The sequence below is a fragment of the Drosophila simulans genome, chromosome X (assembly GCF_016746395.2).
Source record: "Drosophila simulans strain w501 chromosome X, Prin_Dsim_3.1, whole genome shotgun sequence".
NCBI lineage: Eukaryota > Metazoa > Arthropoda > Insecta > Diptera > Drosophilidae > Drosophila > Drosophila simulans.
Window position 1 is genome coordinate 16,587,863 of NC_052525.2, and position 27,641 is coordinate 16,615,503.

Below are 27,641 nucleotides of genomic sequence, written 5' to 3' on the forward strand. Positions count from 1 at the left end.
AATATGTTTTTTATAAAAAAAAATTATACAGATTCTTGGCCACACATTAATTTTATTACTTGTACCAAAAACAATTTTACAAATTAGTTTCCAAAAAATTTGCAAAAACATCGTTGATAAGCGATTAGCAACGGTGCAAGACTATTCCAACAGGTTCCTGATTTTCGGGAACTAAATTTTGAAAACTATCCGCGATCAGCTTGCGATATACACAAAACATATATATCACGGAATGTGAAGGAGATGGGGAATATCTGTGTGTGGCGTCTGTTTGTGAATGCTTACAAATATAGGTTTCGTTTTTGAACGCTTCAGGTGTTGTTTGTGTAGTGAATGGTTAGGTGTAGTATCTAGTGGCTTCAGTGCCGATTTTGTTTACAAACACAAGTGCAGTAAATTCAATCGTATAAAACTAGAAAAGGTATTCAAAATTGGTCCAGTGGCCAAATGAATGCCAAGTTGGTCTAGGGATCTATGCCAAGCGTTTAGGGCATGGCCCAGCTATCTGTGCGCCGCTTCTTGTCCGCGTGCATCCCCAGCTCCTCGTCCTCGTAGCTATTCAGATACTGAAGTAGCCAGCGTGTAAACTTGTTCATGTACGGATCGATGGAGGAGATCACATTGAAATTGAAGACTGCCGGCGGTGCCTGGTTTTCTTTGGCCCCGAAAATGCCCTGCACGAAATGCTCACAGTGGTAGATGGCCACACAAACGTCCGATTCAAGGACCTCCAGACGCAGCGCCAGCTTGGCAAAGCACTCAGCTAATTGCTTCAGCACTATGTAGGTCTTGCTGGAGAAGACATCTGGAAATGAGCGGGATGGAAAACGTTAATTGCCATCGATTAGAGGAGCACAGAAAAGTAACAAAAGTTGTAAATAGTATTTGAAGTTTCGAGAATGATTAACAGAGTCAAATGCTTTACTAAAGTCAGTGTGGATTAGATCTGTTTGAAGATTATTATGAATGAAGGTTAGTGAATGTTGATCTGTGATCTGTTTCATAAAACCGTACTGACACGACCCTTCCTTTTGAAGCTGGGAAGACGGTTTGCTGCTTAATGGACTTACTCGGTCGCTCTTTCCGGGAGATCACATAATACTTTTGCAGCATATGCTGAGCGGGATCGGTTAAGGTGGTCTTGCGCTGATGCAACAGATGTATTAGCATGCGCATGTCGTCCTCGGGAATGTTCAAGCCATCGTTGACCACAATTTCTCCCTCAGCGTTGTGCTTCTGAATTATGGAGTGCCAGAGACTATTGTTGACCTGACCACCCATATAAATAGGCAGACCGAAGATTCTGCAAATTAGGTTAACTTAATATACGAGCGTAATTTTTAGTTTTGTCCACCTTACGGGCACAATTTGGCGAGGGCCAGTGTCTGATTGGTGGAGTTGTTCGGCTGCCAGTAAGTCCAAACGGCTGCCTTCAAGGGCTGATCGACGTGCAACTGCGCCACTGGGACCGCTCCATTTTCGACGCACTTTTCCAGCTGGCATCCCTGATCCTTGGACAGACGATTCCAATCGCCGACGTAGTAAACACCCTGTTGGGCCAATAGTAAAGGACTGGCCACTACCCAATTAAAGCGCGAGGGTAGGGCATTGAAAGTGGGCTGCAGTCCGTATTCGTGGGGTCCCAGGAAACGTGGAGCCAGTTGGCCCACTTTGTTCATTAGACGGCTGGCCATCAGGCTGTCGCTGGCGATTATGCATAAGGAAATTGGAGCCCGCACCTCATCAGATTCGATTGAAACGATACTGGCCAGCAGTATCATCTTCAGGTAAACAAAGCAATCCATGGGCACACAGTCCTGACAGATCTGAGCACTTAGGGCGTAGACGAAGGAGTAGTCAGAATACTGTGATGAGATCAGGTAATGTAGTTTCCTGATGCTGGACGGCACGCAGTTTAGATCCGGCTTGGGATATTCTTGGCCGTGCTGCGATGGGGCTCGAAATATCATATGACGCTCTAGTGGTGATCCTGCGTCCTTAGCGACGGGCGCGTCTTTTTCGCCGAGTGCGTCGGCGACGACCTGTTTCTTCGACTGGAACCTCGGGGGCTCCATCTCCGACTCCCACTGCCATTCCTGGTCCTGTTGCTCCGGCTGGGTTTCCTCCTGATCCATATCCAACAGAGGCCGGCTGTACATTAGGTCCTCGTCCTGGTGGCTGCATGAATGTTCCTGGTGCTGGTTCTCCACCGGCGGCGAACTGAGAGTATGCGATAACTGGGTTGTCCTGGAAATGCTGGATGGGAGGCGGCTGGAGCTGATATGCTGGATAGTGGGTGGAGATATGGTAAATATATCCATATTGGGGGTGCCAACTCCTGTACACGGGAGACTGGCTAGCCGAAAAACCGACAGGCTGGCACTGGTGTTTTGGATTTCAATCGGAATGTATGGTGATGGGTTGCTCCATATAACTCCCGCCTGCTGATCAAAGAAGACCATGGGTAGTGCCGGTGCCGGTGGTAAATTGGGTTGGATTGGTATGTTGACTGGCTGTTGTGGCTGATCACCTATCTCAGAGGTGCATTCGAGTATTGGTTCTGGGGCACTTTCAGGATTTGGTCCTGGCTCGCTTTGGTTCTGTTGTTTCGCGCGTGAAGATCGCATAAATCGCTGTCGACAACGTCTCCGCTGTAATTGCCGAGGGAAAAGGGATTATAAAATAAGGATTCAACATACTGTGCAATGACTTACGCTCAATTTACACACTGAGTCGGGGGGATTGCATTTTGCGGTAGGGTTGAACTCCTTAGCATTTAAATTTAAAGCGCTGACCGTAGGCAATTGCTGAATGTGGCTGTTCTGTTGGATTTCTGGTGAGCGCTTCACCTGGGGCGGATGCTCATGTTGCTGGTACGGCACAACCTCTTTTTCCGGCAATCCCCCTAAAGGTCCCTCCGGCGAGGATTCTGTAAACTCTCGACTCACCGCCTGCAGACTGCGCACCATCCGGTGGTTGTGATTGCGACGTGGGAACCTCTTCTGCCTTCTCTCACTTTGGTTGGGCGTCGGCGGCATAACATCCTCGTCCTCATTGTGGACAACACTGGGACTCGATGATTGAATCTGGAATCTGGTCTGCTGGCTGTGGTTAACGGTATGTATGCTGATTGGTACCGGAGAATTGTTTGTAACTAAAGCTCTCCTTGAGTGCGAGTAAGTGGGCTTGATAGGTCTCCCTGATTGCGACTGACTATGATTAGGGTTCACTTGCTGTTGCTGCTGCTGAACAGAAGTTTGCGAACAATTCTGAAGACTCTTTGGCTGCTGCTGCTCCTGTTGTTGTTTCCAAGAGTGTTGAATGCCAGGAGATTTCTGATTCTTTTGGCTCCCTTTATTTTTTTCAGGACTCTTCTTTTGCTGCTGTCGGAATTTGCTATGAGAATTGCTTACTTGGTAAGAACTTTCAGGACTCTTCTGCTGTAAAGAACTGGCAGAACTCTTCTGATATTGCGAGGAATTGATACAACTCCTCTGCTGCTGTAAGGAACTGGCAGAACTCTTCTGCTGCTGTGAAGAATTGACGGAACCCTTCTGCGGTATGATAGTAAAATTGACTGAACTCTTCTGTTGCGGTAAGGAACTGGCACAACTCTTCTGCTGCTGTAAGGAACTGGCAGAACACTTCTGCTGCTGTGAAGAATTGACGGAAACCTTCTGCGGTATGATAGTAAAATTGACTGAACTCTTCTGTTGCGGTAAGGAACTGGCACAACTCTTCTGCTGCTGTAAGGAACTGGCCGAACTCTTCTGCTGCTGTAAGGAACTGGCAGAACTCTTCTGCTGCTGTAAGGAACTGGCAGAACTCTTCTGCTGCTGTGGAGAATTGACGGAAACCTTCTGCGGTATGATAGTAAAATTGACTGAACTCTTCTGTTGCGGTAAGGAACTGGCACAACTCTTCTGCTGCTGTGAAGAATTTACGGAAACCTTCTGCGGTATGATAGTAAAATTGACTGAACTCTTCTGTTGCGGTAAGGAACTGGCACAACTCTTCTGCTGCTGTAAGGAACTGGCCGAACTCTTCTGCTGCTGTAAGGAACTGGCAGAACTCTTCTGCTGCTGTGGAGAATTGACGGAAACCTTCTGCGGTATGATAGTAAAATTGACTGAACTCTTCTGTTGCGGTAAGGAACTGGCACAACTCTTCTGCTGCTGTAAGGAACTGGCCGAACTCTTCTGCTGCTGTAAGGAACTGGCAGAACTCTTCTGCTGCTGTGAAGAATTGACGGAAACCTTCTGCGGTATGATAGTAAAATTGACTGAACTCTTCTGTTGCGGTAAGGAACTGGCACAACTCTTCTGCTGCTTTAAGGAACTGGCAGAACTCTTCTGCTGCTGTGAAGAATTGACCAAATTCTTCCGCTTCTGTAAGGAATTGACCGAACTCTTCTGCTGCTGTAAGGAAGTGGCAGAACTGTTCTGCTGCTCCTTTGGAGAGTTAGTTGTTTCCACCTGATGAATGACAGAATTAGCCGGGCTTGTCTCCTGCTGTTGGGAATTAGCTGGAGTATTCTGCTTCTGTTGGATATTCTCCTCGCCAGGAGAAGACTTGGCAGCACTTTTTGGCGCAAGCGGCTGTACTGAATCATTTTTCACCAGTGTCATCGTAGTCGAAGAAGAGCAACGTGCCTGGTCGTTTGAAGACTTTTGGCTGTCGCTAGGACGTACTGACGATAGCCAAGTGGTCACCGCTTGATGATTGCTGTTGCTCGATTTCGAAAGCATAAAATCCGGCAAAAAGTTGGCCAGCACAGGCGCATCTTTTACGCGACTAAAACCTTTGGCATGGCTCGAATCAGTGCCGCCGTCATCTTGAGTACGCGTCGGCGGCGAACGTTGTTTGGATCTCTTCTGACGCTGGCCCAAATCAGGATACTCCTCGGCACTCACAACATAGGTACGATCACGCTTAGTGGCTTCTTTAGATACGCGCCAGACGTTATCATTTGGTTTGTAGACACCGACCTTCGGTGTGGGAGTCATAACAGGCGTCACATCGCTTTCGACCAGGCCATTCGATGGTATGGTGCTGGGCATTGGGGGATACATTAATACATTTGCTCATTATGATAGTGTAAATAGAATATTTTACCCTATGGAGCTTGTGTTGGCATTTTGAGTACAATTTAAGACCTGTTCCTTGGATTCATTTGCAGATAAACCATCGCCATCGTTGCACAGGAAAACATTTAGCAGGTGGGGAATGTCCCCACGAGAATCTTTGTTCTCTAGTTTACTCCTAGATGACATGCTTCCAGTTGATATGTGCTGGCTGAGCTGGCAAAGTATCCACTGATTAGGTAGCTAGCACCCAACTTTAATTCGCAGTCGTGGGCGTGGGCTGAGAAATGCAGTTATTATTTAAACAAAAACTAAACATTATTATTATTATTCATGATAGTGACATCTATATGAGTATGTCCTAGTTTACAAGGCATATTGAAGTTCACGTGTTTATGATGTCCTGGATACCTACCTCTAAGTCGAACTAATTTGGGGCGATGAAGGCAATTGGTGACACGAGGTGTTTGAACTGCTGAAATAGGCAAGATAGCTAAGATTCGATACGTTTCAGTGACGCGTAGCTTTTGGTATTCACTCATGGGCCGCGAGCAGCTCGAACAAAAGGGTGCTGAAAGATATCGAGAAGATGGATTAGCAATGGAGCTGGCTCAGGATCTCGTGAACCAGGAATGCTGGGTTAGATAACATTTTGTTAGACAGGGTTCCGAAGGTGGTGAGTATGGTTAGAGGATAAATATGTTTGGGCATTGGTTGTGCCACAATTTGGATGAAGTGCATGGGGTTTTTTTAGGTTCCTAGCCTATGGGACCTACCATCTGTTGAGCTGGTCTGTATGGCATTTCGCATACAGCCACTGCCGCAGTACCAGATCGATTGCAAGCTACAATGGAATATCAGGATATAAATTTCACATATTATCAAAGATTGGCACACCCTAGCAGAGCAGCTGTATGTTTTACAATTGATATGTTTAGAAATAGATATTGCCTAAGGCATAAGAAAATAATACATGCAATAGACAAATAATAAATACCATTAGCCAACTTAAATGAAAAATAATGATAATACGATCCATGCTTTTTTAACTTTAACCACAATGATCATGTATAGAAAGGTGATGGGAGATATACTGCTTTTGTAGGCTAGTATTTACATAAACTCTTGAAAGCCTAAACTTAAAAACCTCTTGAACTAGACCAAAGAAGGTGAACCAGTTAGGCAAAAATGGGTTCGGTTAGTTAAGAACTATAACTATACTTAATCAGGCATATCTAAATAAAAAGGCAAGACATGCTACACTAACATAACCACATCGAATAAGAAAAATGTCGAATAAGCACACCAAAGCAAAGTAGGGGAACATAGCAATTCTCTGCAAGGACATGTACAAAATGCAAAACTGACACCAGTGTTTCTTGCGGCGTAAAGGCGGCTAGGATGCCCCGGATCTGGGACAAACCCAGCCGGATCAACTGATCCCGCGGCTCGAACTGCAGGCCCGGCGTAAAGGGCAGTCCCACCAGGCGCCAGTGGGCGTGCAGCTGGTTGATATCGATGGCCTTTAGGCCAGCGTCCTTGAGATGTGAGCGGATCAAGCCATAAACCGAGTAGCGGACCGCTTCTTGGAACTGCAGCGGCTCCTCGACGATGAGCTGCAGTAGCTGTGGTGAGATTTCGAGTAGTTGCCGGTATTCGAAGTCCAGACGCAGCTGGATGGGGGCCAGCAGGTCCTCTGGCCGCCGGGAGCTCCTATAGTTCGCCACAAAGCGGCCAGAGGAACCCTGGACCAGCTTGAGCAGCTGCGTCTGCCGGCAATAGTGCTCCACTAACTTCTGCTCGTGGAATCTGTATTGTATATTAAGGATATTGTGTGGCGTTTAGAAAATTGCACGTGTTTTATGTCTTAGGGGCCTGCGAATATAAATGCGTCCTGCTTTTTGGCCAGGATTGCCGTGCACTTACTGGCTTTTCAATGGAGTCTCGTTTGCAACTGATGATCCTTCGCCTGCATCCACTGTGAACATTATACACTAATCCAGAAATGTAAATCTATTGCAATCCGACCTACTACCAAGGAATTTTAAAATAAAGTGTTGGACGAAGGACAAATTGCAATTAAAACCGATTGCGATGTGAAGTGTACCTATCGGGCCCTGATTTACATCGATAATGAATTGACTCGATCGGGTGGAGTGACAGTTGGATTTTAAATGTCATTAAATGACTAGCCTCCTACAATAAATGGAAATTTTGTTGATTTGACATAGATTTCCTTAAAAGTAGAGAAAATAAAAAATAACTGTAGAATTTAAGGGTTTAAATCAATCGGAGTATTGTTAACTGTTTCCCGCTTCCCAGTACTATTATTTTAGAAAAGTGATGCCAGATCGATAGAGTATCGCAACTATCTGTAGATTTTATGCACTAAAAATGCCAAAATCTATCGTGAGTAATTAGTGAAATATCTATGAAAAAAAGTTGCATCAATATTATTATGAACTGAATATCGATAAAAAACTTTCAAGAAAGTTCCTTAAATCATTTACTTTAATTTTTTAGCTTAATTTAATTTTATTATTTTTAGCTATTCCAAACAAGCCAATTTCACGTTTTCCTCACGCTTAACATCACATATTTCTGAGACCAGCAGCCCAATAGAAAATAGCTAAAATACCATTTCTTCTCTGACAACCAATTTTATTATAAACTAAAAACTATAAAAAAAAAGAATGTTCCACAGTTAATTTTTCATCTTGTTGTTTATTTTAGTTTTAGTGTATCATTTCTCAGTGTACACACGTTATTTGTATAAAAAAAAACAGACAGAAGTTTGTTTTTGCTGGTGATGATGTCTCCTTAACGGTTGGACTTGGCGACACGCTCCAACTCATCCTTCTTCTTGATGGCGTACGAGTTGGAAGATCCCTGGAAATACATTCAAACACAAGTCATTAGTACTGGCGATCAATGTTTTTCTAGATCAATAAGTTCCTAACTTATTTAAAGCTAGTGTTCATTTACGTTTCTCGTGTGCATTGAACTAAGTAATATTACAAGCACAAGGATAATAAAGGATGTGAATTAATCTGGTCCAAAAGCGAGACTACATAATTAAACCACGATGCAGAATTAGATTGGACCTATTATTAACCTCTATATACCAACTTTTAAACAGTTTCCTAATGTTCTTTTACGTTTCTCGTGTGCATTGAACTGATATTGTCACAAGCACAAGGATAATAAAGGATGTGAATTAATCTGGTCCAAAAGCGAGACTACATAATTAAACCACGATGCAGAATTAGATTGGACCTATTATTAACCTCGATATACCAACTTTTAAACAGTTTCCTAATGTTCTTTTACGTTTCTCGTGTGCATTGAACTGATATTGTCACAAGCACAAGGATAATAAAGGATGGTGATTGTTCTGGTCCAAAAGCGAGACTACATAGTTAAACCACGATGCAGAATTAGATTGGACCTCCGCTTTCCTAATCGAATCAGTTGCTAAATGCTAATACATAAAAGTGTTCTTTTACGTTTCTCGTGTGCATAGGACAGTTAAGTGGTCACTAGCACAAGGATAATAAGAGATTTGGAGTTTGATCTGGTCCAAAAGCGAGACTACATAAATAAACCATGATGCAGAATTAGATTGGACTGGTTGAAATGACCAGCTGTGTCACTAGAAGGAAGAAAAGAGCTATATCGAAGCTCAATTCTTGGGTTAATCCGAGTGCCGAACGTGGTTCTCGATCTGGTCTACAAGCGAGGCCAGGCATTTTGGTAGTACAATGCCAAGCATTAGAGTAGACCACCCCCCCATTCCCACTTTGAGCTCGCCACATGCCCAATGTACCCACCTTAGCAGCGTTGATCAGCTCATCAGCCAGGCACTCGGCGATGGTCTTGATGTTCCTGAAGGCAGCCTCACGAGCTCCGGTGCACAGCAGCCAGATAGCCTAGAGAAAATAGACAGAAAAAATTAATGAAGTAAACTTTATGAACGCAATCACATAGCAGCGTAACTATTTGGGGTTCTTATCATTGGTGAAGTGAAACCCCTGTGTGTTATGCAATTGATAATGTCTCTTCGTTTCATACGCCAAATGTCGGCTATACTACACATTATGACGCTACGGATATAAGATAGATTTTCGTTCTGGCCAAGTGTTATAAGCAAGCAGTCAGTCTCTAAAGGAACCACAAGCCATTGCTACCGGCCACCGTGTGCACATGCATCTGGCATTCAAATCCTCTGAAGAAACTCACCTGGTTGACGCGACGCAGGGGCGACACATCGACGGCCTGACGACGGACGGTACCGGCACGTCCAATACGGGTGGAGTCCTCACGGGGTCCCGAGTTGATGATGGCGCTGACCAGGATCTGCAAAGAGGACACAAAGAAAAATCGAAATGAGTAAGCTGTCACATTGATCCACTCGAAGCACCAAGGTGGAACTTTTGCTGGTTTTGTTGATTTATTGCTTTATTAAGGTTTCATTTTTGAGGCTATGCCCTTAAGAGGAATAGCTAATCATGGGGTTTATTGTGGTCCAGTTGAATACCACAACGCTGTAGAGATCAACGCTGCAGTTTTAGTTTTGGACGGATAATGATACTCTTGGTGAATAATGCTTAACTATAGTGTTGTTTTAATTTCCAGGAGAGCAGGAAGTGGCTTATATCTTCAGGCACAAGGATAGTTAAAACAATTTCAATTGATATTAGTCCATTTTTTTTATGCTCAGTATGGCATGGTATTTTTAAGCCGTCTGGCATTGAGGTGGACTGAAACGTGGTTTCTGAGATTAGGTTTTTGTTGATTTATGCTTTATTAAGGTTTCATTTTTGAGGCCATGCCCTTAAGAGGAATAGCTAATCATGGGGTTTATTGTGGTCCAGTTGAATACCACAACGCTGTAGAGATCAACGCTGCAGTTTTAGTTTTGGACGGATAATGATACTCTTGGTGAATAATGCTTAACTATAGTGTTGTTTTAATTTCCAGGAGAGCAGGAAGTGGCTTATATCTTCAGGCACAAGGATAGTTAAAACAATTTCAATTGATATTAGTCCATTTTTTTTATGCTCAGTATGGCATGGTATTTTTAAGCCGTCTGGCATTGAGGTGGACTGAAACGTGGTTTCTGAGATTAGGTTTTTGTTGATTTATGCTTTATTAAGGTTGCATTTTTGAGGCTATGCCCTTAAGAGGAATAGCTAACCATGAGGTTTATTGTGGTCCAATTGAATACCACAACGCTGTAGAGATCAACGCTGCAGTTTTAGTTTTGGACGGATACTAATCTCTCTAATGAATGCTTTCTTTCTAATGTAGTCTTAAATTCCAGGAGAGCGGGAAGTGGTTTAATCTTCAAGCACTAGGATAATTAACACTTATTCCTCTGAGTCTATTTAATATATGCCTTAGCTGAGATAGAATTTCCTTCAACTAGCATTGAGGTAGACCCATTGTGAACGATCCACTAATATGCTATTGTCTTCAATGTCGAATTAAGTTCCAGGAGAGCGGGAAGTGGTTTTATCTTCAAGCACAAGGATAGTTAATACCTTTTCCTATGAGTCCGTTAAGAGTTATGCTCAGTTCGGCTAAAAATTACCATCAACTGGCATTGAGGAGGACTCCTCTATAATACTACTGTAGCTTTAAGTTCCAGGAGAACCAGAATTGGCTATCTATTCTAGCACTAGGATAATTAAATCTTTGGTTCACTATTAGTCCCTTTGAGAGTTATGCTTCGGAAAGTATGTAAAACCTAGCCAGCATTGAGGAGGACTAGAAATCAGTAAAGATTCCCTTTAAATCAGTTTACAGCAAGGTACCGCATATGCTTTATAATGGTTTTGTAGTGTGGTTTTAAATTCCAGGAAAACAAGAAGAGGATTTGATATCTTCAGGCACTAGGACATTAAAACCTTGGGTTCGCTCTGCGTGCCCATTCTACCCATGGCCGAGTGGCAAAGTTCTCTGGCCACAGTTTAGCATGGGCCGCTCGTTGGAAGTGGAAACATTTGGACGGGATGGGCATGTTTACCTGCAGAGGGTTCTCCCCGGTGAGCAGATGGATGATCTCGAACGAGTGCTTGACGATGCGGCAGGCCATCAGCTTCTTGCCGTTGTTGCGACCCTTCATCATCAGGGAACAGGTCAAACGCTCCACAATGGGGCACTGGGCCTTGCGGAAACGCTTGGCGGCATAACGACCGGCGGAATGGGGAAGATAGCGGGCAAACTTCTCCTTCACCGAGATGTAATCCTGCAGAGAGATGTCGTTGACGGTGACATCGTCGCAAGACCAGCGGCCGAACAGCTTGATCTCCGGCAGCTCAGTGGTGGACACCACATTCGTCTCCAGGATCGTCTCGGCCACCTCGGCTTCCATAGGTGCCGCTGGCTCCTCGAAGGTCTCCACCACGTTTTCAGCAACTTCGGCCATGCTGCAAAAGTTTTTTGGAAGGCAAATAAGTTAGTCACGTGTCTGCAAATCGGTATGGGTAATTCTACTGTGGGATGGGATACTTTAGGGCTTTGCGATCTATTACTATCACGGTTGGTAATTGGTATTTGGTCGTTATTTATATTAAGCTAACTTATGTTATTGAACATCATTGTATGGCTTGAACATCACCTAGAAGTTTTACAAAAACGTGTTTTTCAGTATTTGTTTATGAAAACATCGTAACAAAAGGGAATTGATGTAGAAAAACGTTTTACTGTATGTAAAATAATGAAAATGCAATCATTTTTGAACACACATACACATACAAAATTGTTTATAAATTTAACTAGATTTGGTTCAATTCGTTTACGAATACAAAACCCAAGAAAGGGCTGTAATAAACTGATACGAATAAGACCTTAACATTCGTTTTTAAATCTTAAAAACTTATTAAAAACAAAAATAAACTAAAAATATATTTTCAAGGTTTATGAAAGAAGCAAGTTTCAGTGAAGATCATGTTTAAGTATACAAAAAGGGTCACAATAACTTTCAAATACAGATTTAAGTAGTTTTTCTGCGTTAACACGTTTTTAAAACTGTAGATGGGCGCTATACGCACACACACGCAAGCATAAGCACCGCAAAAAAAACACACGCGCGTTGTTGTTGTTGACTTGCGAGTTTTTCAGGGTTTATACTTTCTTAAGGGTTATCCTTTTTGATAATTGGCTCAATATACGTGGATGTATATTGTATTTAACATATTCTTGCGCTGCAAGCAGATGAAAAAAATATACAAAAAAAAAAAAGGGGGAAACAAACACGTGTGACGCACACACACAGTTGCACTCTCGCGCACACACACAAACAAAAAGCCGCCCGTTTTTAACCTCATTTTGGTGGAAATTGCAATATTCCGCAGTTTGCCGTCGTAAATTCACAAAACCCTTAGTATCCACACTAAGCGCCAGCATTTAGCCGACTTTTGGCCATCCTCTGGCTTCAATCCACACAATTAAACGTTGAAAATCCCTTACTTTGTCACAGAAGAAATCGAGATACGATGTCAGCGCAAAGGCAAACGCCTGAAAAAGAACATGTTGCGGCAGTGTGCAGCAACGCCAGAGAGTCCGCTTCCGCCGACACGCACACGGTTGCATTCCGGCTGCCAGGGATGCACAACAAGTGAACTATCGAACGTAGATTGGCGGCGATAATTGCTGCTTATTCCTCGACTTAATTACTTGTTCGAAAGCGTTTGCTGCATGAGTTGCACATTTATATCTACTTCATAGAAATACATCCTGCTTTAAGGCACACTAATAGTTTTAAGCCACTTTTTTAAGAACAAAGTCTGAACCTTCTATCGATATGCGGCATTTGGCGGTTTTGCCAGTCACAACGAGTGACGATAGTTTTAATTTGCGTGACAATATTTCTGTATTACAGTCACTTTATAGAAATTTGGATATATGCTTAAGTATTATAAAATGTAATTATTTAAATGATTCTAAAATAAATAATTGTATATAATGTATTGTCATTACAATTGTCATGTCTTATAATTTGTTCTTTGATATTAGTAGGGCATATATATATATTGTTATAACATAAAGTTCTTAATTTAAATTTGTTAGTGGAAAACATTATGTGATATATATATATATTATATATATTGAAAATATATAATGCAGAACAATTTAACTATTTTTAGGTGGTAAAACGCTTTTTACACGAATATAATATTCAAATACTTCTAGTAAAATATGTTTTTAATCTTAAGAATTTACCCATTCTATTAACCAGGCTGTCACATTCTGTATCCGATAGTTTACACCTTATACCTCAGTATTTTCCGGTATTTTCTTATAGAAATTTGGATATATGCTTAAGTATTATAATATGTAATTATTTCAATAACTAACATAAACAGTGATATGTATCGTATTGTCATTAAAGTGTTATAATTTGAACTTGTATATTACTAAGGCATATATATATTTATAACATATAGTTCTTTATTTAAATTTGTAAGTGGAAAACATGTAATATATATACATACATATATATAATATATATAATACACAACAATTTAACTATTTTCTAAAGTACATTTGAAGGTGCTAAAACGGTTTCTACACAAATATAATATTCAAATTCTTCTAGTAAAATATCTAATCTTAAGAATTTGCCCATGTTATTAACCGGGCTGGCACATTCTATATCCGATAGTTTACACCTTATGCCTTGGTATTTTCTGGTATTTTCTCCGGCCACACTGGCAGCAGGCCGAAGTTTCTCGTCCAATTGGGATTATTTCGGAATTTCAGTTACTAGCTCGTCATCAAAACAGCAACAACTGTTCATAGTAAAATTCTTGCGTGAAACCGAGTCGATAGAAAAACAAATAAAACAAACAAAATGGTTCGCCGTGGACGTTCAGCCAGTCCCCCGCCCTCCACTCGTCGGTAAGAAAGTCGCGAAAAGCGAATTAAATTCGGGGGAAATTGGAGAAAGCGCCGGCAGGAAATTCATTTCGTAATCACCGACCAATCAATCGGATGATCTGGCTTTATCTCATGGACAGAATTTCACTGCCGCCGCTTTTTCCGGCCCCCGAAATGGGTTAAGGTTACGTAACCTTAAAAATAAGAGGAGTCAAAATAACATGGGATGTTTCAGTGGTGCTGTCCTCCTAGCGGATGTCCCGCTCAATCTGGCTACTTATTCAATTACGAAAGTGCTTTAAAAAGCCCCTTTTGTAGAAACTAAAACCAAACTAAATTTATCGTTTTAAGTATATATATATATCTCAGGCCATTGATTTACTTAAATATAAAACTTCTCATGCTTTTATTTTGTGTTAAAAAAGTAAAATATACAAATGTTTATACATTTTCGTTTATATTATAAACTTAACAATATCATTTCAATTTGGCTTATTATAAAGAAAACAAGAAATTGCATAGGAATATTGAAATATTACCTACTTTTGCAGTAGATATAAAACAAAGTGCTTTAAAATTCCCAGTAATTGGTTCAATTTCCATAGTTCATTGTTCTCACCACAAAGACCCTCCGATTTCGTCACGAAAAGATCAACGATACTACGTCAGAGCAAAGTCCACAATAACAACTGATTGTTTTTGTTTTCCCAACAGCACCGCACCTGTGCAGGCCCGTGCCCCCGCCCCGGCCCCGGCTCCTGTCCAGGCACGTGCCCCAGCACCGGCCGCCGCTGCCCCTGTGCCGGCGCCCATGAGCGCTCCTCCCAGTGCCGTCGGCATGCCGGCACCGCAGCAGCCATCGATGTTCCAGCAGATGGCCGCCACCGCTGGAGGCGTGGCCGTGGGCTCAGCCATTGGACACACCGTGGGTCATGGACTGACCTCGCTGTTCAGCGGATCTGGCGACAAGGAGGCCGCTGCTCCCGCTCCGGCGGCAGCCGCTCCTGCCCCCCAGCAGCCATACTACGCCCAGCAGCAGCAGCCCAATGAGCCGCAGGGAGCCTGCGCCTGGGAGCTCAAACAGTTCATCCAGTGCGCCCAGGGTCAGGCGGATCTGACCCTCTGCGAGGGATTCAACGAGGCGCTGCGGCAGTGCAAGCAGAGCCACCATCTCCAGTAGAGGGTCCAGCTCCGGTAGAATAGCATCTGGCCAAGCACCGGCGGATGAACGCAGCCGGATGAACCCTTCGGATGAACACCTCCGGATGAATTCTGTCCTACCCATTCGTTTAGTTCATAATTGTTTAATTGCAAGCATCTGAAAGAAAGCATTGTTTAATTGTAGTGCAAAATGAAATGTTAAATAGAAAATCCCGTTGGCAGCCCAAAACCATTTCCAAAAACACCAACAAACAAAACAAAAAAGAAACCAAACCCCACGGGTTGTCAATGTGGGCCAAAACAAAACGAAGTTTCCAAGAGTTTTTATTGTTTAAAATATATACATATATTCATAAGTTAATATCAAGTTCTAATTGTTGTCTAAACATGGAGCTAGGAAAATATTCATTTTTCAAGAAGCTTCTAGAAAAAATGCCACTTTCCCTTTTCCTTCCTTCGGGAAAATGCAATATTTGCATTCTATTGTGAAATGTGGCTTGCATGCGGTTGCCAAAAATAATTTTGGTGACATTGCACTTCTATAAATAGAAAAATCGATTCATTTCCCTACACATTTCCCTTTCCCGCGTTTCCATTGTCACGTGTCTTTCATTGCTGCTTTTCTTGTGTTTTGATTGCAATGCGCGTTGTTTTGTTGAAATTAGGCGGTAAACAAATGGGAAATATGATAAACATGTTTACCCACTTGCTGTTTAGTTATAAATGAAGGCTTATATAGTATATTTAACGTGTGCCATACATATACATATGTACATATTCATGGTTAAACGAGCGATTAGTCATAGTTCTTATAAATGGTCTTATGAAAAATTCACCGTGGCAACGTAATTTTGAAAAGTTAAGAACTTTAAAAAAGGTTCCCTAAATTCCCATCCAAGAAAATGTAATGAATAAATTCCTGCGTTCGAGACATTCCATGTTTCCGTTTTTATTCAATAATTTTTACATAGTGTCATGACTGTTCATAATTTTGCAGCGTATTAACAATTTTTTTTTGTAATGGGGCAATACGTATGTAACAACTACAAATTTTTCGACTCTAGTAACACTAATGTCTCCTATTATCGAAAAACAGTGTCTATATATATATAAAAAAAAAAGAAACAAAGAGTTATAAAGAACCATCAAAAGGCCAAATGGATGAAAGCTATAGTTTTCGTAGCTTTTTTGAAGATTTTTGGAATTTTCGATTCTGGTCGTTTTCGAATGGTGCGCCTTTAGGGGAAGTTTAGTTTTGATTAGAGTTTTCCGATTTCAAAAAAAAAAGTCTCCGGGGAGGAGCATCGATCCACCAGGTGTGTGTGTGTGTGTGTATATATAATGTTGCATATTTGTAGTGTTCACTGCTCAATTTGGAATTCCGCTTCGAATGTGGATTTGCCTTCGATTGTCCGGGTTTTGTGGGTAAAAACGGATGATATAAGGGGTCATCATTTATCTTGAGAGCTTTTCGGTCTTTTTGGTCCCCGGGCCAAGATTTTCCCGGGACTTTTGCTTGTGCAGCACGCTGGGCACCTGAACCTTTGGACTGACCACCGGTGGCTTGGGTGGCTTCACCTTTTTGGAGGATCCCGGTTGTGCGATCGCCGTCGTGGAGGAGTTGCGCTTGGCCAGGAAGTAACCGTCTGTCTTGTCCTTGACAACGCACTTCTTGCCGGGATATGCTCTCCGGCGGTAGGGGTTGATCGCGTCGTACATTTTGCTTATGACCACATACGCCTGTTTCCAGCTGGCGGCCACCTCCTTCTCTTTGATGCGTGGCTTGTCGAGGTCCTTGAATGGATCCGCCACCTTGCCAATGTCCACTTTGCTGGTCACATGAGGCAGTCTCTGGCTCGCCACTCTGTGGTAGTCAGTGGCCGATGATGGAGACTTCGGTTCGGATGTGGGCTTGGCTTGGGCCTTGACGATGGCCTCCAGGGTAGAGGGATTCCTCACCAGGCGCCGTTGGTAGGCGTGCTCTTTGGGACGCACACCCGCTAAATTTGATTTTTTGGCAGGCACTTTCCGTCCATTCTGGTCCCAGTTGGCGGCACTCTGACGGATGACAGTGAGTAGCGATGGCTTGACCACCACTTCCACAGGACGCGGTCGCTTGGCGCCATCTCTACGATGCAGCGTGGTCACCGGCTGGCGGGGCGAACCCCTCCCCTCTAGATTGAACGCAAGTATGAGGGAATTTGGCCTGACGGAATGCAGGTTGATGAACTGCTCGCGGCGCAGCGATACATAGCACTTGCCCTGCTCGAGGAGCTGCCGTGTGGGTGCATTGGGTTGATAGCCAATCCGAAAGGAGTCCTCTGGCTCTGACACGGCCAGCAGATCGGCCAGATGCTGTTTGAGCAATGCCCGCTCTGGAGCTCTTTTGGACATCTTGTGGCTGCCTCCGGGGTGACGATGGTTGGTATCCTGATCCTCCGTCTCTTCTGCCTGCACTGCGTTCACTGTCCGCCTGGGTCTATAGACCAGCTCCTTGGTGATCAGCCTATGGTGCTTGTCCCGCGCCTCCTGGGCCTTCATAACCGCCGACTTGGCCGCCCTGATCCTGGGCATTCGTACCTTATTGCTGGTGGTCACCTCAGTGCGGTTCCACGGTGATTTCTTCTTTTGCTCCCAAACCATCTGAAAGGAGGCGATATATAGAATATACAATACAAACTAATCCCATATACATCCTACATATATAATCCTAACAAGGGTTTTGAATTTATAGGTGACCCAGAAGGGTTACCCATGTGAGATGTAAAATACCTATTAAATTTTGTTGGGTAATGCATGAACTGCTACCTGACAACTCTCCTGGGCATCCGTAATGCTCCTGGCGCTGGCCTTGTGACTGGCGTGACGCAGGTGCTCCTGCTCGCCGGGTTGGCCCTGGAAGACGGGCACTGGCTGGTGATTGGACGATCTCCGCCAGCCTTCGAGCTCGGAAACGACGTGATACCTCTTGGCGCCGGGACGACGGCTGCGGTATCTTCTGTGATTCCCGCTGAACCAGGTTTGTGTCGTCATCCGAACGGATGGCTGCGTCTTCATCTGCTGCTCGAGATTCAGCAGCTGGCGCTCCCTGTCGGTGACACTGGTGGTTTGCCACTTGGTGGCCAGTTCGGGTGTCATCAGTTCGCTGGCTACGTAGGGCTGACGATGTCCCCTATTCTCCTCCTCCGGCTCGGAGTTGTCCTGCTCTCCCATCGGCAGATAAAACTCCGAGCACTCGCTGCGAAGACGACTGCCATCCTTTCGCCTCTGGAGCTGATGCTCCTCTTCCTCGCTCTGCTCTTTGGTAATCCTCAGCTGGGGGACTGCCCGGCGTTCCACCTCCTCCTCCTCCTCGGCGGGACGCAGTCGTGGTACATAGAAACGCTTGCTGAGCACAGCGGTCCACAGATTCGACGAGGGCAGGAGCAGCGGTCGCATCGAGGACTGGCGCCAAAAGAGCAAAGCGCGCCCATGCAGCGTTTTGGGCGCATAACGCGTCTTCACCGACAGCACGCAGCTCGTCAATCCCGAGTGCTCACCCTTCTTCGCCAGGCAGCGACTTAGGAGGCTGAAGCTCAGTCCACGTCGCTCCGTTTGGACGGGCTGTTTGCGGACGTGGCGGGTGCTGTGGCTAACATGTGGCCGCCACTGGTGACGGGTGCTCGCATCCTTGCGATCGATCAGCGACGTTAGGTTCGGCGTCCACTGGTACTTCACCTTATCCGCCTCCGCTATCTGCGCCACCAGCCTACAAACTGCGCTGCTCTTTCCCTGGTGATCACCTCGGGCAGCCTTTAGCGCCGATACCAAGCTAGACACTTGAACATATTTAGGATCATTAGAGTTAATCTTTATTAAGTTGGAAAATTCTTTAAGATAAAATAATTTTATAAGTGAGCTAACAAGGCTATGTATGTATAAATATAGCTAATCAGATGGTTATTATAATTAAAAAGAAAATAATTTAAAAAATTGAGCTGTGTGCTTTCCACTTAATAAACTTAATAAGCTAAGAAGTATCTATGTAAGTATCCTAATCCTTATCGTTCTTAAAATGACCTCCTACTGCAATTACGAGCTCCAATGGCAAAAGACAGCCACATTTAACTATCTGCCACTGCATGTGGCCTCGGGAATGTGGCCACATCCTCTCCAGACGCACGCACTCACCCTTAAGAGGCCGCAGTTGGCATTCCGTCTGAGCCACTAAGCTCTTCATTTTCCAGGCAAATCCTTTTGTGTGGTTTTGAATGTAGAAAAAAACCTTAAAACAAAATAAAAAAAAAACGGAAACACAAATATTTTGGATAAATGGATGCTATCGCCTCGGAGCTGTTTAGTTGACTGAAGGGTGACAAGGCCTGTCACTTGGGAGTTCAGGGCCCACTCAGTGCTAACGATACTCTACTCTACACACAGGATGCTATCGGATCTTGGTCCAGAACATATATATTGCAGAACTCGCAGAATTACTTTTTTTAGCTTAGGCTAGCACATATAAGGTCTTGTGTTCGATTGTCTCGCTCTTTTTGGCGTTCGCCACATGGTTTCACTTATAATTACTCGACTAATCTAACCTAATCTAGATGCAGTTTAAAATCTAGCCTTGTCTCATGTTACAATTGGCAAATATTATGCTTAACCACATGTATTAGAACTACAATTAACATACATATGATACATTTTAAAGAATAGCTACAGCAAAACGTGACTACTTGGATTTGGACCGCTTGCGCTTGTGATTACTGGCATGTTTGTGGTCCGATGCGTCCATCCTCTTCCGCGACTTATGTGACCTGTTGAGCTCGCGCAGGGTGTGACGCCCCTCCTGACGCTGTTGATACCTCTTGAGAACAGCCTCCGCCTTGCTCGTAATCTCGTCGAAGTCCAGTGGTTGCAGCTCCGCTTGTGTTAATGACTGTTCCTCCAACTTCTGGGCATCCTCTTCGGCGGAAACGGGCTTGTGAATCTGAGGCTCACGGAACTCATAGTACCATGCGCTCAGGAAGCGACTCTTCAGCGTTTTTTCTTTGTACACAACTCCTTGGGGCAGATTCCTCTCTTGCCGCAGTATGTACAGCATTCGTTCGCCAGCGAGATATTCCACAAAGTTCAAGTAGTCATCCGTGTTGGATTGCAGAATTTTAATGGCCTGGAGGGCGATCTGTTCCACGCAGTCTTCCTGCTGACTTATCTGCGCGTAGTCCAACACCCACTGGCACTGGGCTTCGGCCAGGGATGAAGACCTCGGCAGTACCGGCACCCTTGGAAGTTTACAGCGCTCCAAAAGCTGGACAATACGCTGGCGTCGCTCGGGCAAGTGCCAACCGGGTTCAAAGTGCTCCAATCGATTGGTGTTCAGTGATGATTCGATGGGCAGTGGCTGCACAAAGACACGCAGCTCCTCGGGAAACTGGGGGCAGTCACTCAAATCCTCGCCGGCCACCAATTGCAGGCGATGCACTGCCTCGTTAAAAAGGTCCACACAACGCTGTGGATTTAGCTGAGCGTCACTTCTGATGGCCGTATCGTGCTCAGCGGCGTATTTTAGGCGGCGAAATAGTTCCGATCCCAGATTAACGAGCAAATACTCGCGGGTTTCCACTTGGTAAAGATGTCCATCGCGTTTCCCTTCTGTGGCTTTGGCCAAAAACTTTACAGCCGATTCCAATGCAATCATCAAGCGCTGGCGGTTGTTTCCAGATTTTCGCAAACAAAAGATGTTAAATGAGCGCAGACACAGTTCCTGGAGAGGAATATCAGGTTGAACAAAGGCGGTATTAGCTGGATGCTGCACAATAACAGCCACATCAGGGCAGCGGCTTGCTTGCAGCAATGGTTTCAAGCGATCCGGCAGTAAAGGAAAGTCATCCAGCCCAATTAAGCAAACAATACCGTTGGCTTCGGCCAGGTCGGTGGCTTTCCAGTCGTGGCAATCATCTCGGATCTTCCGCACACTCAATCCAATACCCTTAGAGAAGCCTCTGATATAGCCTCCTTCCACAAAACGAGCATCCGGCGACTGTGGCTGCTGCAGTAGTCCCCTATCCAAATCGTAGTTCAACTGAAAACCCTCCTGGCCGCTGGAAAGGCTTATCAATAGCTTGTAGAAGCGTCTAGCTCCTGGTTGCGCTTGCGGCAGACACTTGTCCAAAACGTGCCACAGATCCAGCTTCAGCCAACTCTGCTCCTCCAGGCCAGCCAGAAGTTTGCTAAAATCGCAGGGCTCGCCAACTCGATAGCGTCTGCTTAGACGCAGTAAATCCTCCATGCTTCGTTTGTTCACCACTCCCTCGGGGTTTTCGGCGCCAAAACTCAAAGGCAGTTGGTTAAATAGCGAGTCCTTTTGCTGCTGCGTTCGCCGATAGTTCCGCCATCGCCTGATGCACATCCTCATGACGCCCAGTTCGTAGATGTATTGCTCCATCTGCCGCTCGACGAGATCGCGTATTATTGAGTTCAGCACTGATTCGTAGGAACTGCAAGCCTGACTATGCGGCTTAAACTCTCTTTGGCAAATCTTCGCGAGGGTGTCCTGGAATATTTCCTGATACAACTCCAGAGCCCTGGTCTGTTTTCGGGCTTCCTTTTCCTGCTGCTGCACAAAAAACAGCTGTTCCAGTTTCAGTTGCCTCTCTTTTTCCAGCTGAAGTTTCTCCCGATCCCGCTGGCGTTGCTCCTCCAGTTCCTGCTGCTGGCGACGCTCCTGCTCCTGGCGTTCCTTGAGTTTCTGCTGACGCACTCGCTCTGCCTCGGCCACTTTGGCCTCGTGAATAGCCATCAGCTCAGCTTCCCGCTTCTTTGCAGCGGCAATGGCTACTTGGAGGGCCTGATGCCTGGCCTCTTCTTGTGCCCGTCGCTGCTGCGCAGCCAGAGCCTGTTCCTGCAACTCCTGGGTGCGTGACTTGGGAAGGACAAAACTGAATCCATCGATGGAGGAGGCTGGCGGAACAGCAGCCGCAGCAAATACTCCAGACCCTGCTGCCGTTCCGTCGGGTTGCATCGGCACCTTAAACAAATTATCGCTATATTTTGAGACTGCTGGTGGCTGCGAAGGCATTTGTGGCTGCATCTCCTCTTGCTGCATGCCAGCCAGCTGATCCTTGGCCGTCCATGCATTGCTCTTGAGCATTCCATACTCGTCGAAGCTATTGTGCGGCCGGTGGTTGAGGTAGAGGTCTCGTGGTGGCAAAGGTTCCCCACTGACCACTTCGCCCACGCTCTGCACGCGTTTTACTTCCACCAACTGGAAGTGGATAATAAAAATCACATTAATAACAGATTCATGTAAACAATAACCATTTACTTACCTCATACTGTCGCGGCAGCTTGTAGTCCGTCTCCACCGTGTGCATTCTGCTCAGCACAACTCTCCCCGCCTCGTTGACCTGCAGGCCATAGTGTTGGACAAAATCCGCCGCCTCCTGTTCGCTGGCAAAGCTCAGTAGTTCGGCGATGTAGGTGAGAGGCAGCGAAGACACCTCATCCTTCCGCGGAGACCTATACGCATGGATCAGACGATGCAGCCCCAGCACGCGCAGTCGCGTAAAGTAATTGACTAGGATGCAGGCACTCAGGTAACTGGTATCCTTGTCAGCCAGCAGCTTGAAGAACCGCACGAAGTTCGTGTCCTGCAGGGCCAAGTAGAATTGAATGGCTTGACGCACTTCGGGACAACTCTGCAGTTCCACGGGCAGCTGGCCAATGTCCCAGAGAAAGTTGGCATCGGCCAGATTTAGCAATACAATGTAGCCCCGAAATTCCGTCTCTTTGGGACACGGGACGCCCTTAATCCGCAGGTCATGGTACATGTACTTCAAAGTCTGCAGGCATTTGGTTAGATTCTCGGCGTTGATCTTGCTGTCAAAGACGCTGGGGTCGGCGTCAACCAGACGGGCGGCGCAATGGATGTGAAACCGGGCGCACTGCTCCACCAGCTTCACGGCGCCCAGCGAGCATAGCTCCTGCTGGGTGATCTCCTTTCGGATGGACCTCGTGCGATCCCAAACGAAGTGAAACCAATCGCCCATATGACTTTGCGGATCCGGGCGCTCGCTAATGTCCATGATCTCGTGCATTAGATAGCTCATGGTCATGTGCAGGGCAGTCTCATTTCGCAGTTCATGCGGCAGTGGCGTCTCCTGGTCGGCACTGCTGCGTGAGTACTGCTTCAGGGCTCTTTCGTGGCAGATTAGCTCATCGGAGCCCGGTTGCAGTTCATAGTAGGCCACCTGGCGCTGGAACTCTCTCAGCACGCGCTCCTTTTCCGGACACATATCGGCGCAGTGACCCTGGGTGGCACCGGACAGCTTGTGTTGCGTTCGGTTCAGCCGGAGCAGCTTATCGCGGGCATCAAGCACGCTGAACTTCTCCTCGCTTGTATGGGCGGGTCTGCGCATTATGTTCTCAAGATCCCTGAGCTGGCCAGGCGTACGATCTCTGCTCACCGCCGCCGTTGCGGACCCAACTGGTAGGGCAGGCAGCATTGAACTGCCACCGCCACCACTGCCTCCATTTGGTGGTGTTCTTATCGGCTTGCCCGACGCATACTCATTGCGCCAGCCCGACTGCAGTGCACTCAACTCCGCCTGAATTTCAGGATCCACCCACTCCTCCGTTTTCTGTGCCGGCGCCGTCTCGTTATCAGCATAGGATATATCAAACAGGTGGCCCTGAAAGCTGGCGCCATCGAGGAGCGCCCGCGACGCCTCCTCCTCGCTGGCATAGCTCACGGTGCAGGTCATTCGCCGCGGACGCAGGACGAAGTTTACGAGGGTGCCAAACCGTCCGAAGTGCGAACGCGCCACATATTTGTCCAAAAATAGCTCCGGAATGTTTCTGCATCTGGGGGGGATTCGTATGGAACTAGAGTTGACCTCTCTCTGCCTGTGACAACCGAACTTTTACTCACAATAATGTTTTGTAGTTGTAGGCGCCGGGAGGGGGTTCTGCCATCGATCGAATATAGTTTAAGATTTTTAGTTCTTTTTTTTTTTTTGCTGAAAGAGAGCGAATGCGTGCCTTGTTGTTACAATATTGCCATCAAGCGATTGCCGTCAATCGATATTGCAGATCCGAAAATGGCGCGAAAAAAAATACCGCAGTGGCGGTCCACCATCCACCCGCCCAATATCGTTTGAGTTTAATAATTAAAAATGTTAATGTTTCACTTTCGAGAGGAATGTAGTTGCCTAATAAATAAAATGTTAATAGGAGTTGGGAAATATTTTTGATTTCTTAGGAAATTTGGAAGTGCTTGGGGCGTTCCCCAAACTGTTCATTGCAATCGAACATCTTCTAATATTATCTTATATATAAAAAGAAATTTTAGATATAGCAATATTTTTAAGTTTTTAATGCTCTTTTAAGCTCTCGATTTAAACTCCTCGATCTTGATAGCACTATCGTTTGTTCTTAAGACCATAAAATAAATCCTATCGAAATTAGTGTTACCCAGTATTTTGTATTTATACATGACACTTAATTAATATCTCTATTTAAGCGCTAATAGGCTGACTTATATAAAGAAATGCAAATTAAATAAAATTTATTTTAGAATTAGATGACATTTAGCTCCAGCCCTGCTTTTAAGATAAGCGGCAGATTACGAGCAGTATGACCGCCCATTGAACTACAACCAAATACCGCAAAGACGACAAGCTGCTGTGCCGATAGTATCGACGTCCCTGCCATCCCCAGAATTTTGGTCATTTGTTGTTACTCGCCAGGGCGAATTCGAACTCAAAGCGCAGTAATCAAAGCGCTGCTCGTGGATTTTTTTGCATTTTTTTGAGTTCAAATAGTTCGTTAATAAGAGTGGCGGTCAACGATACTATTCCACTTGCAATCGAAATATAAATAGTTGAAAGTGATAAATAACAAAAAAGAAGCGACGCCAACGGGCGAAAAAGGAGATAACCGAAAACGAAAAACCCGACAAAAGCAACGTTGAAAGAGAGTAAAAAAAAAAGAAAACGATGATCGAACCGTAAATTTAAAACCATGCAATCTACAGTGCATAATATATAATAATTTGACCAAAACAAATGCCAAGTTGGAGAGCGAGAGCGAAGAACGTTAAAAAAAGAAGTAAATAAGTGATCTTGGCCCGCTGTTTGTTGTTCTTGTTATTATGGTTGCCGTTGTTGTAACTCGTTTTTTTTAATGCGCGCGTGTATGAATCACACAAACACAACAAAACAAACAATAACAACGATGCGATACGGTGAAATATGCTAAGTAAATAGCAAAAGAGAGTTCCAGTTTCCAGAGAGCGACAGAGAGAGCGCGCGAGAGCGACTACAAGTACATACTGGAAAGCGATCCCGATCCTTTTTCCAGGCACGCAGCCATCTCGCTTGCACCCATGCCGCCCTAGACCAACTTTTGTTGCAGCTGCCTAACAACCAACAACTACAGCAACAACAAGCGCACTGTGCACGCGAAAGGAGCAACAAGGATGGCGATAGCTGGAAAGCGACGACGATGATGATGATGCGGTCGCAACAACAACACAAGCAACGAGAACAACAACAAGCTGCTGCAGGCAGACGAGCATAGCGTTAAAAAAAGTAGCTGCATACAAAATAGTAATAGGAAAAAATTCGAAAAATTTGAGAGAAAAAAATAAGTTAAAGAAACGATCGCCCAATTTAATCAAGTGCATATATGTGTGTGCAAAATAAGAAGTGCATTGCAGCAGTCAAAAATACATACATACTTATTATCGCAGATCGCAGACGATAATAGTTATTGTTAACACGAAAAGTACGAAATGAAGGTCACCGTCTGCTTCGGTGACGTTCGCATTCTGGTTCCCTGCGGTTCCGGCGAACTCCTCGTCCGCGATCTCGTCAAGGAGGCCACGCGACGCTACATTAAGGCGGCCGGCAAGGTAAGCGGATATATCTGATATATATTATATAGTATGATAAAGCATAGTGTATTGCTACTTACTTCTGGGATGTAACAGAGGGTATTATCTAACCGACATAATACCATCTATGAACATTACTTTCTCAGTTAACGAGGGTACCAATAAATACATTATTTATAAAGAAGGGTATCTCAAAATATATTATATATATAAAGGAGATACTCCAAACATATGTATGATTTATAAAAATTACAATGGATTCCAATAGTAGACTAATTTTCTTCAAATGTATCATTATTATATTATATCATATAATATGCAGGACTTCCTTAAAATACAAAACTTAATTAACTTATAATTCTACCCAATAATTTTAGGGATCCAAATTGTAAGGCACAATATTATTTAGTTTACACCAATTGCAATTGCAATATTACTGAAGTTACAAACTTACGATTATACTAATGATATAAATATAGATAACCATTATCTCTCCCAATTCGTTGGAATCTTTACATTCAAATTATACAAACTAATAGATATCGTAAAACACCCGAAGTTCTCAAATATACATATATTATTATACACAAATAATGGTAGAAACTGGTAAAAAAAAATATCTAATGGGTCTTATGGGATCAACAAATACAAATAAATAAAATGTTATCTTTTCATGTAGAAATTAGTGCTCCTACATTTATTTATGTTGGTTACCAACCCATCTCAAAAATTGCTGACAAAACAAGATAAATAAATAATAAAATAATAAAATATTACCATTTTACTTATTACTTATTACTTTTCTGTGACATCCAGTTGAAGTGTTTATATAATGTGGTTATTGGGTTCATAAACGTAATTAAAAAGAAAAGTGTCGCTAATGAGCGTTATTATAATCGTATATTTGGTTGGCCATTAACTTATAATTATAGAATTTTGTTTCTTAGCAAGCACTTTCAATTAGTTTAGTCCGCAGAGTTTAGTTTCTTACACATATTATTTGAATAGATTTTGAAAGGAATGTATCAATTGATACGTATCTACGTATCTTTGTAAGTCATGCCGCGACTGGTAATTGTATCTTTTGACTGTTCTTCTCGAGTGATTCCCGAAAAATACCCACCGTCATTTCTCCCGCAGTTCCGTAAACAATTTTCTCAAGAGCGGAAACGTTGCACTTGAGAGTGATGTAATTACACGAGAAAATAACCCAAAAAAAAAAAAAAACTAGAATTAAACCGAACAAGAAAAGGTTCTTCAGCGGCGCTTATCTGGGGAAAAGGTATACATACACACATGTGGCAGGGATCGGGGCAAAAAGGAACAGGGCCTAGGTAAAATATTTGAATAATGATAAGCCCCTGACGAAGCCATAAAAACAAACTGAAACCCCCCCAAAAAAAGTGAGTGTCAGAGTGAATAAAAAGACAGAGAGAACAAGGCGCAAGATGATAACAACAACCAACAAATCGGAGAAGAAAGCGAAGAACTCAAACAAGCAACAGAGCAGAAGACTCGAATTATAATAAAAGTCAGTTCGGAATCAAAAGAACATTTTTATTTCGTTTTGAACTCGTTTGAACCCGATTCCGATCGAGCCAACAGGTAACCCCAAAAAGAAGACGGGGAAAAAGGGT

The 27,641-nt window shown here is 44.3% G+C and overlaps 7 protein-coding genes, 1 long non-coding RNA gene and 8 other non-coding genes across 18 annotated transcripts in view; 3 read left to right on the forward strand and 13 right to left on the reverse strand.

Moving 5' to 3' along the window:
* Positions 1-32: 32 nt before the first annotated feature.
* Positions 33-5,273, reverse strand: LOC6726226 (mediator of RNA polymerase II transcription subunit 15). 2 transcript variants are annotated; one of them, XM_044923772.1, is made up of 6 exons: positions 5,116-5,273; positions 4,072-5,052; positions 2,715-3,795; positions 1,360-2,651; positions 1,071-1,303; positions 33-805 (listed from the first exon to the last, which is right to left on the reverse strand). In XM_044923772.1, exons 1-6 carry the CDS (start codon positions 5,271-5,273, stop codon positions 486-488), a joined length of 4,065 nt encoding a protein of 1,354 aa, XP_044779707.1. In that variant the 3' UTR covers positions 33-485. The 2 variants fall into 2 exon arrangements, with proteins under 2 accessions (XP_044779707.1, XP_016039754.2); XM_016172451.3 differs by having other exon boundaries at positions 2,715-5,052.
* Positions 5,223-7,151, reverse strand: LOC6726227. The gene is made up of 5 exons (XM_016172449.3): positions 7,011-7,151; positions 6,453-6,893; positions 5,861-5,928; positions 5,500-5,655; positions 5,223-5,364 (listed from the first exon to the last, which is right to left on the reverse strand). The coding sequence occupies exons 1-5, from the start codon at positions 7,070-7,072 to the stop codon at positions 5,252-5,254; spliced, it is 840 nt and encodes a 279-aa protein (XP_016039755.1). The 5' UTR covers positions 7,073-7,151; the 3' UTR covers positions 5,223-5,251.
* Positions 7,152-7,788: 637 nt separating this feature from the next.
* LOC6726228 (40S ribosomal protein S5a) lies at positions 7,789-12,707 on the reverse strand. The gene is made up of 5 exons (XM_016172447.3): positions 12,558-12,707; positions 11,113-11,515; positions 9,324-9,440; positions 8,915-9,013; positions 7,789-7,973 (listed from the first exon to the last, which is right to left on the reverse strand). Exons 2-5 carry the CDS (start codon positions 11,512-11,514, stop codon positions 7,905-7,907), a joined length of 687 nt encoding a protein of 228 aa, XP_016039756.1. The 5' UTR covers position 11,515; positions 12,558-12,707; the 3' UTR covers positions 7,789-7,904.
* Positions 8,056-8,193, reverse strand: LOC120285406. Its single transcript, XR_005544704.1, has one exon. It is a non-coding gene; the product is annotated as a small nucleolar RNA psi28S-1192 (small nucleolar RNA).
* Positions 8,229-8,365, reverse strand: LOC120285407. The gene has a single exon (XR_005544705.1). It is a non-coding gene; the product is annotated as a small nucleolar RNA psi28S-1192 (small nucleolar RNA).
* On the reverse strand, positions 8,401-8,537 carry LOC120285408. The gene has a single exon (XR_005544706.1). It is a non-coding gene; the product is annotated as a small nucleolar RNA psi28S-1192 (small nucleolar RNA).
* Positions 8,577-8,717, reverse strand: LOC120285409. Its single transcript, XR_005544707.1, has one exon. It is a non-coding gene; the product is annotated as a small nucleolar RNA psi28S-1192 (small nucleolar RNA).
* LOC120285405 lies at positions 9,133-9,281 on the reverse strand. Its single transcript, XR_005544703.1, has one exon. It is a non-coding gene; the product is annotated as a small nucleolar RNA psi28S-2876 (small nucleolar RNA).
* LOC123327384 lies at positions 9,394-11,256 on the forward strand. The gene is made up of 2 exons (XR_006542125.1): positions 9,394-9,473; positions 10,946-11,256. It is a non-coding gene; the product is annotated as an uncharacterized LOC123327384 (long non-coding RNA).
* On the reverse strand, positions 9,518-9,672 carry LOC120285402. The gene has a single exon (XR_005544700.1). It is a non-coding gene; the product is annotated as a small nucleolar RNA psi18S-1854 (small nucleolar RNA).
* On the reverse strand, positions 9,864-10,017 carry LOC120285403. The gene has a single exon (XR_005544701.1). It is a non-coding gene; the product is annotated as a small nucleolar RNA psi18S-1854 (small nucleolar RNA).
* Positions 10,209-10,362, reverse strand: LOC120285404. Its single transcript, XR_005544702.1, has one exon. It is a non-coding gene; the product is annotated as a small nucleolar RNA psi18S-1854 (small nucleolar RNA).
* Positions 12,708-13,804: 1,097 nt separating the features above from the next.
* Positions 13,805-15,438, forward strand: LOC27208755 (coiled-coil-helix-coiled-coil-helix domain-containing protein 2). Its single transcript, XM_039297803.2, has 2 exons — positions 13,805-13,988; positions 14,682-15,438. Exons 1-2 carry the CDS (start codon positions 13,942-13,944, stop codon positions 15,145-15,147), a joined length of 513 nt encoding a protein of 170 aa, XP_039153737.1. The 5' UTR covers positions 13,805-13,941; the 3' UTR covers positions 15,148-15,438.
* A 614-nt stretch (positions 15,439-16,052) lies between these two features.
* Positions 16,053-19,434, reverse strand: LOC6726242 (protein xmas-1). Its single transcript, XM_016172446.3, has 3 exons — positions 19,299-19,434; positions 17,937-18,946; positions 16,053-17,771 (listed from the first exon to the last, which is right to left on the reverse strand). Exons 1-3 carry the CDS (start codon positions 19,345-19,347, stop codon positions 16,584-16,586), a joined length of 2,247 nt encoding a protein of 748 aa, XP_016039759.1. The 5' UTR covers positions 19,348-19,434; the 3' UTR covers positions 16,053-16,583.
* A 125-nt stretch (positions 19,435-19,559) lies between these two features.
* LOC6726243 (protein xmas-2) lies at positions 19,560-24,297 on the reverse strand. The gene is made up of 3 exons (XM_039297802.2): positions 24,040-24,297; positions 22,439-23,972; positions 19,560-22,374 (listed from the first exon to the last, which is right to left on the reverse strand). Exons 1-3 carry the CDS (start codon positions 24,081-24,083, stop codon positions 19,840-19,842), a joined length of 4,113 nt encoding a protein of 1,370 aa, XP_039153736.1. The 5' UTR covers positions 24,084-24,297; the 3' UTR covers positions 19,560-19,839.
* Positions 24,298-24,791: 494 nt separating this feature from the next.
* Positions 24,792-27,641, forward strand: part of LOC6726244 (partitioning defective 3 homolog) — a 35,585-nt gene continuing 32,735 nt past the window's right edge. For both annotated transcript variants that reach the window (XM_039297799.2, XM_039297801.2), the window contains exon 1: positions 24,792-26,022. In XM_039297799.2, the coding sequence (XP_039153733.1) occupies positions 25,903-26,022 (120 nt within the window). In that variant the 5' untranslated portion in view covers positions 24,792-25,902. The remainder of the gene's footprint in view (positions 26,023-27,641) is intronic.

Coding starts and splice junctions, on each gene's coding strand:
- LOC6726242 (XM_016172446.3), bottom strand. CDS start 19,347: ATGAAGAGCTTAGTGGCTCAGACGGAATGCCAACTGCGGCCTCTTAAG. Junction 18,947..19,298: donor CCAACTGCGGCCTCTTAAGG/GTGAGTGCGTGC, acceptor AATATGTTCAAG/TGTCTAGCTTGGTATCGGCG. Junction 17,772..17,936: donor ATGCCCAGGAGAGTTGTCAG/GTAGCAGTTCAT, acceptor GCCTCCTTTCAG/ATGGTTTGGGAGCAAAAGAA.
- LOC27208755 (XM_039297803.2), top strand. CDS start 13,942: ATGGTTCGCCGTGGACGTTCAGCCAGTCCCCCGCCCTCCACTCGTCG. Junction 13,989..14,681: donor CCCCCGCCCTCCACTCGTCG/GTAAGAAAGTCG, acceptor TTTTCCCAACAG/CACCGCACCTGTGCAGGCCC.
- LOC6726243 (XM_039297802.2), bottom strand. CDS start 24,083: ATGGCAGAACCCCCTCCCGGCGCCTACAACTACAAAACATTATT. Junction 23,973..24,039: donor TACAACTACAAAACATTATT/GTGAGTAAAAGT, acceptor AATCCCCCCCAG/ATGCAGAAACATTCCGGAGC. Junction 22,375..22,438: donor AGCTGCCGCGACAGTATGAG/GTAAGTAAATGG, acceptor ATCCACTTCCAG/TTGGTGGAAGTAAAACGCGT.
- LOC6726227 (XM_016172449.3), bottom strand. CDS start 7,072: ATGTTCACAGTGGATGCAGGCGAAGGATCATCAGTTGCAAACGAGACT. Junction 5,929..6,452: donor ACGCCGCAAGAAACACTGGT/GTCAGTTTTGCA, acceptor ATTCCATTGTAG/CTTGCAATCGATCTGGTACT. Junction 5,365..5,499: donor CAAATTAGTTCGACTTAGAG/GTAGGTATCCAG, acceptor TGCATTTCTCAG/CCCACGCCCACGACTGCGAA.
- LOC6726228 (XM_016172447.3), bottom strand. CDS start 11,514: ATGGCCGAAGTTGCTGAAAACGTGGTGGAGACCTTCGAGGAGCCAGCG. Junction 9,441..11,112: donor CCGGGGAGAACCCTCTGCAG/GTAAACATGCCC, acceptor TCCTCTTTGCAG/ATCCTGGTCAGCGCCATCAT. Junction 9,014..9,323: donor CCCTGCGTCGCGTCAACCAG/GTGAGTTTCTTC, acceptor TATTTTCTCTAG/GCTATCTGGCTGCTGTGCAC.
- LOC6726226 (XM_016172451.3), bottom strand. CDS start 5,273: ATGTCATCTAGGAGTAAACTAGAGAACAAAGATTCTCGTGGGGACATT. Junction 5,053..5,115: donor GCCAACACAAGCTCCATAGG/GTAAAATATTCT, acceptor CCCAATGCCCAG/CACCATACCATCGAATGGCC. Junction 2,652..2,714: donor ACTCAGTGTGTAAATTGAGC/GTAAGTCATTGC, acceptor CGGCAATTACAG/CGGAGACGTTGTCGACAGCG.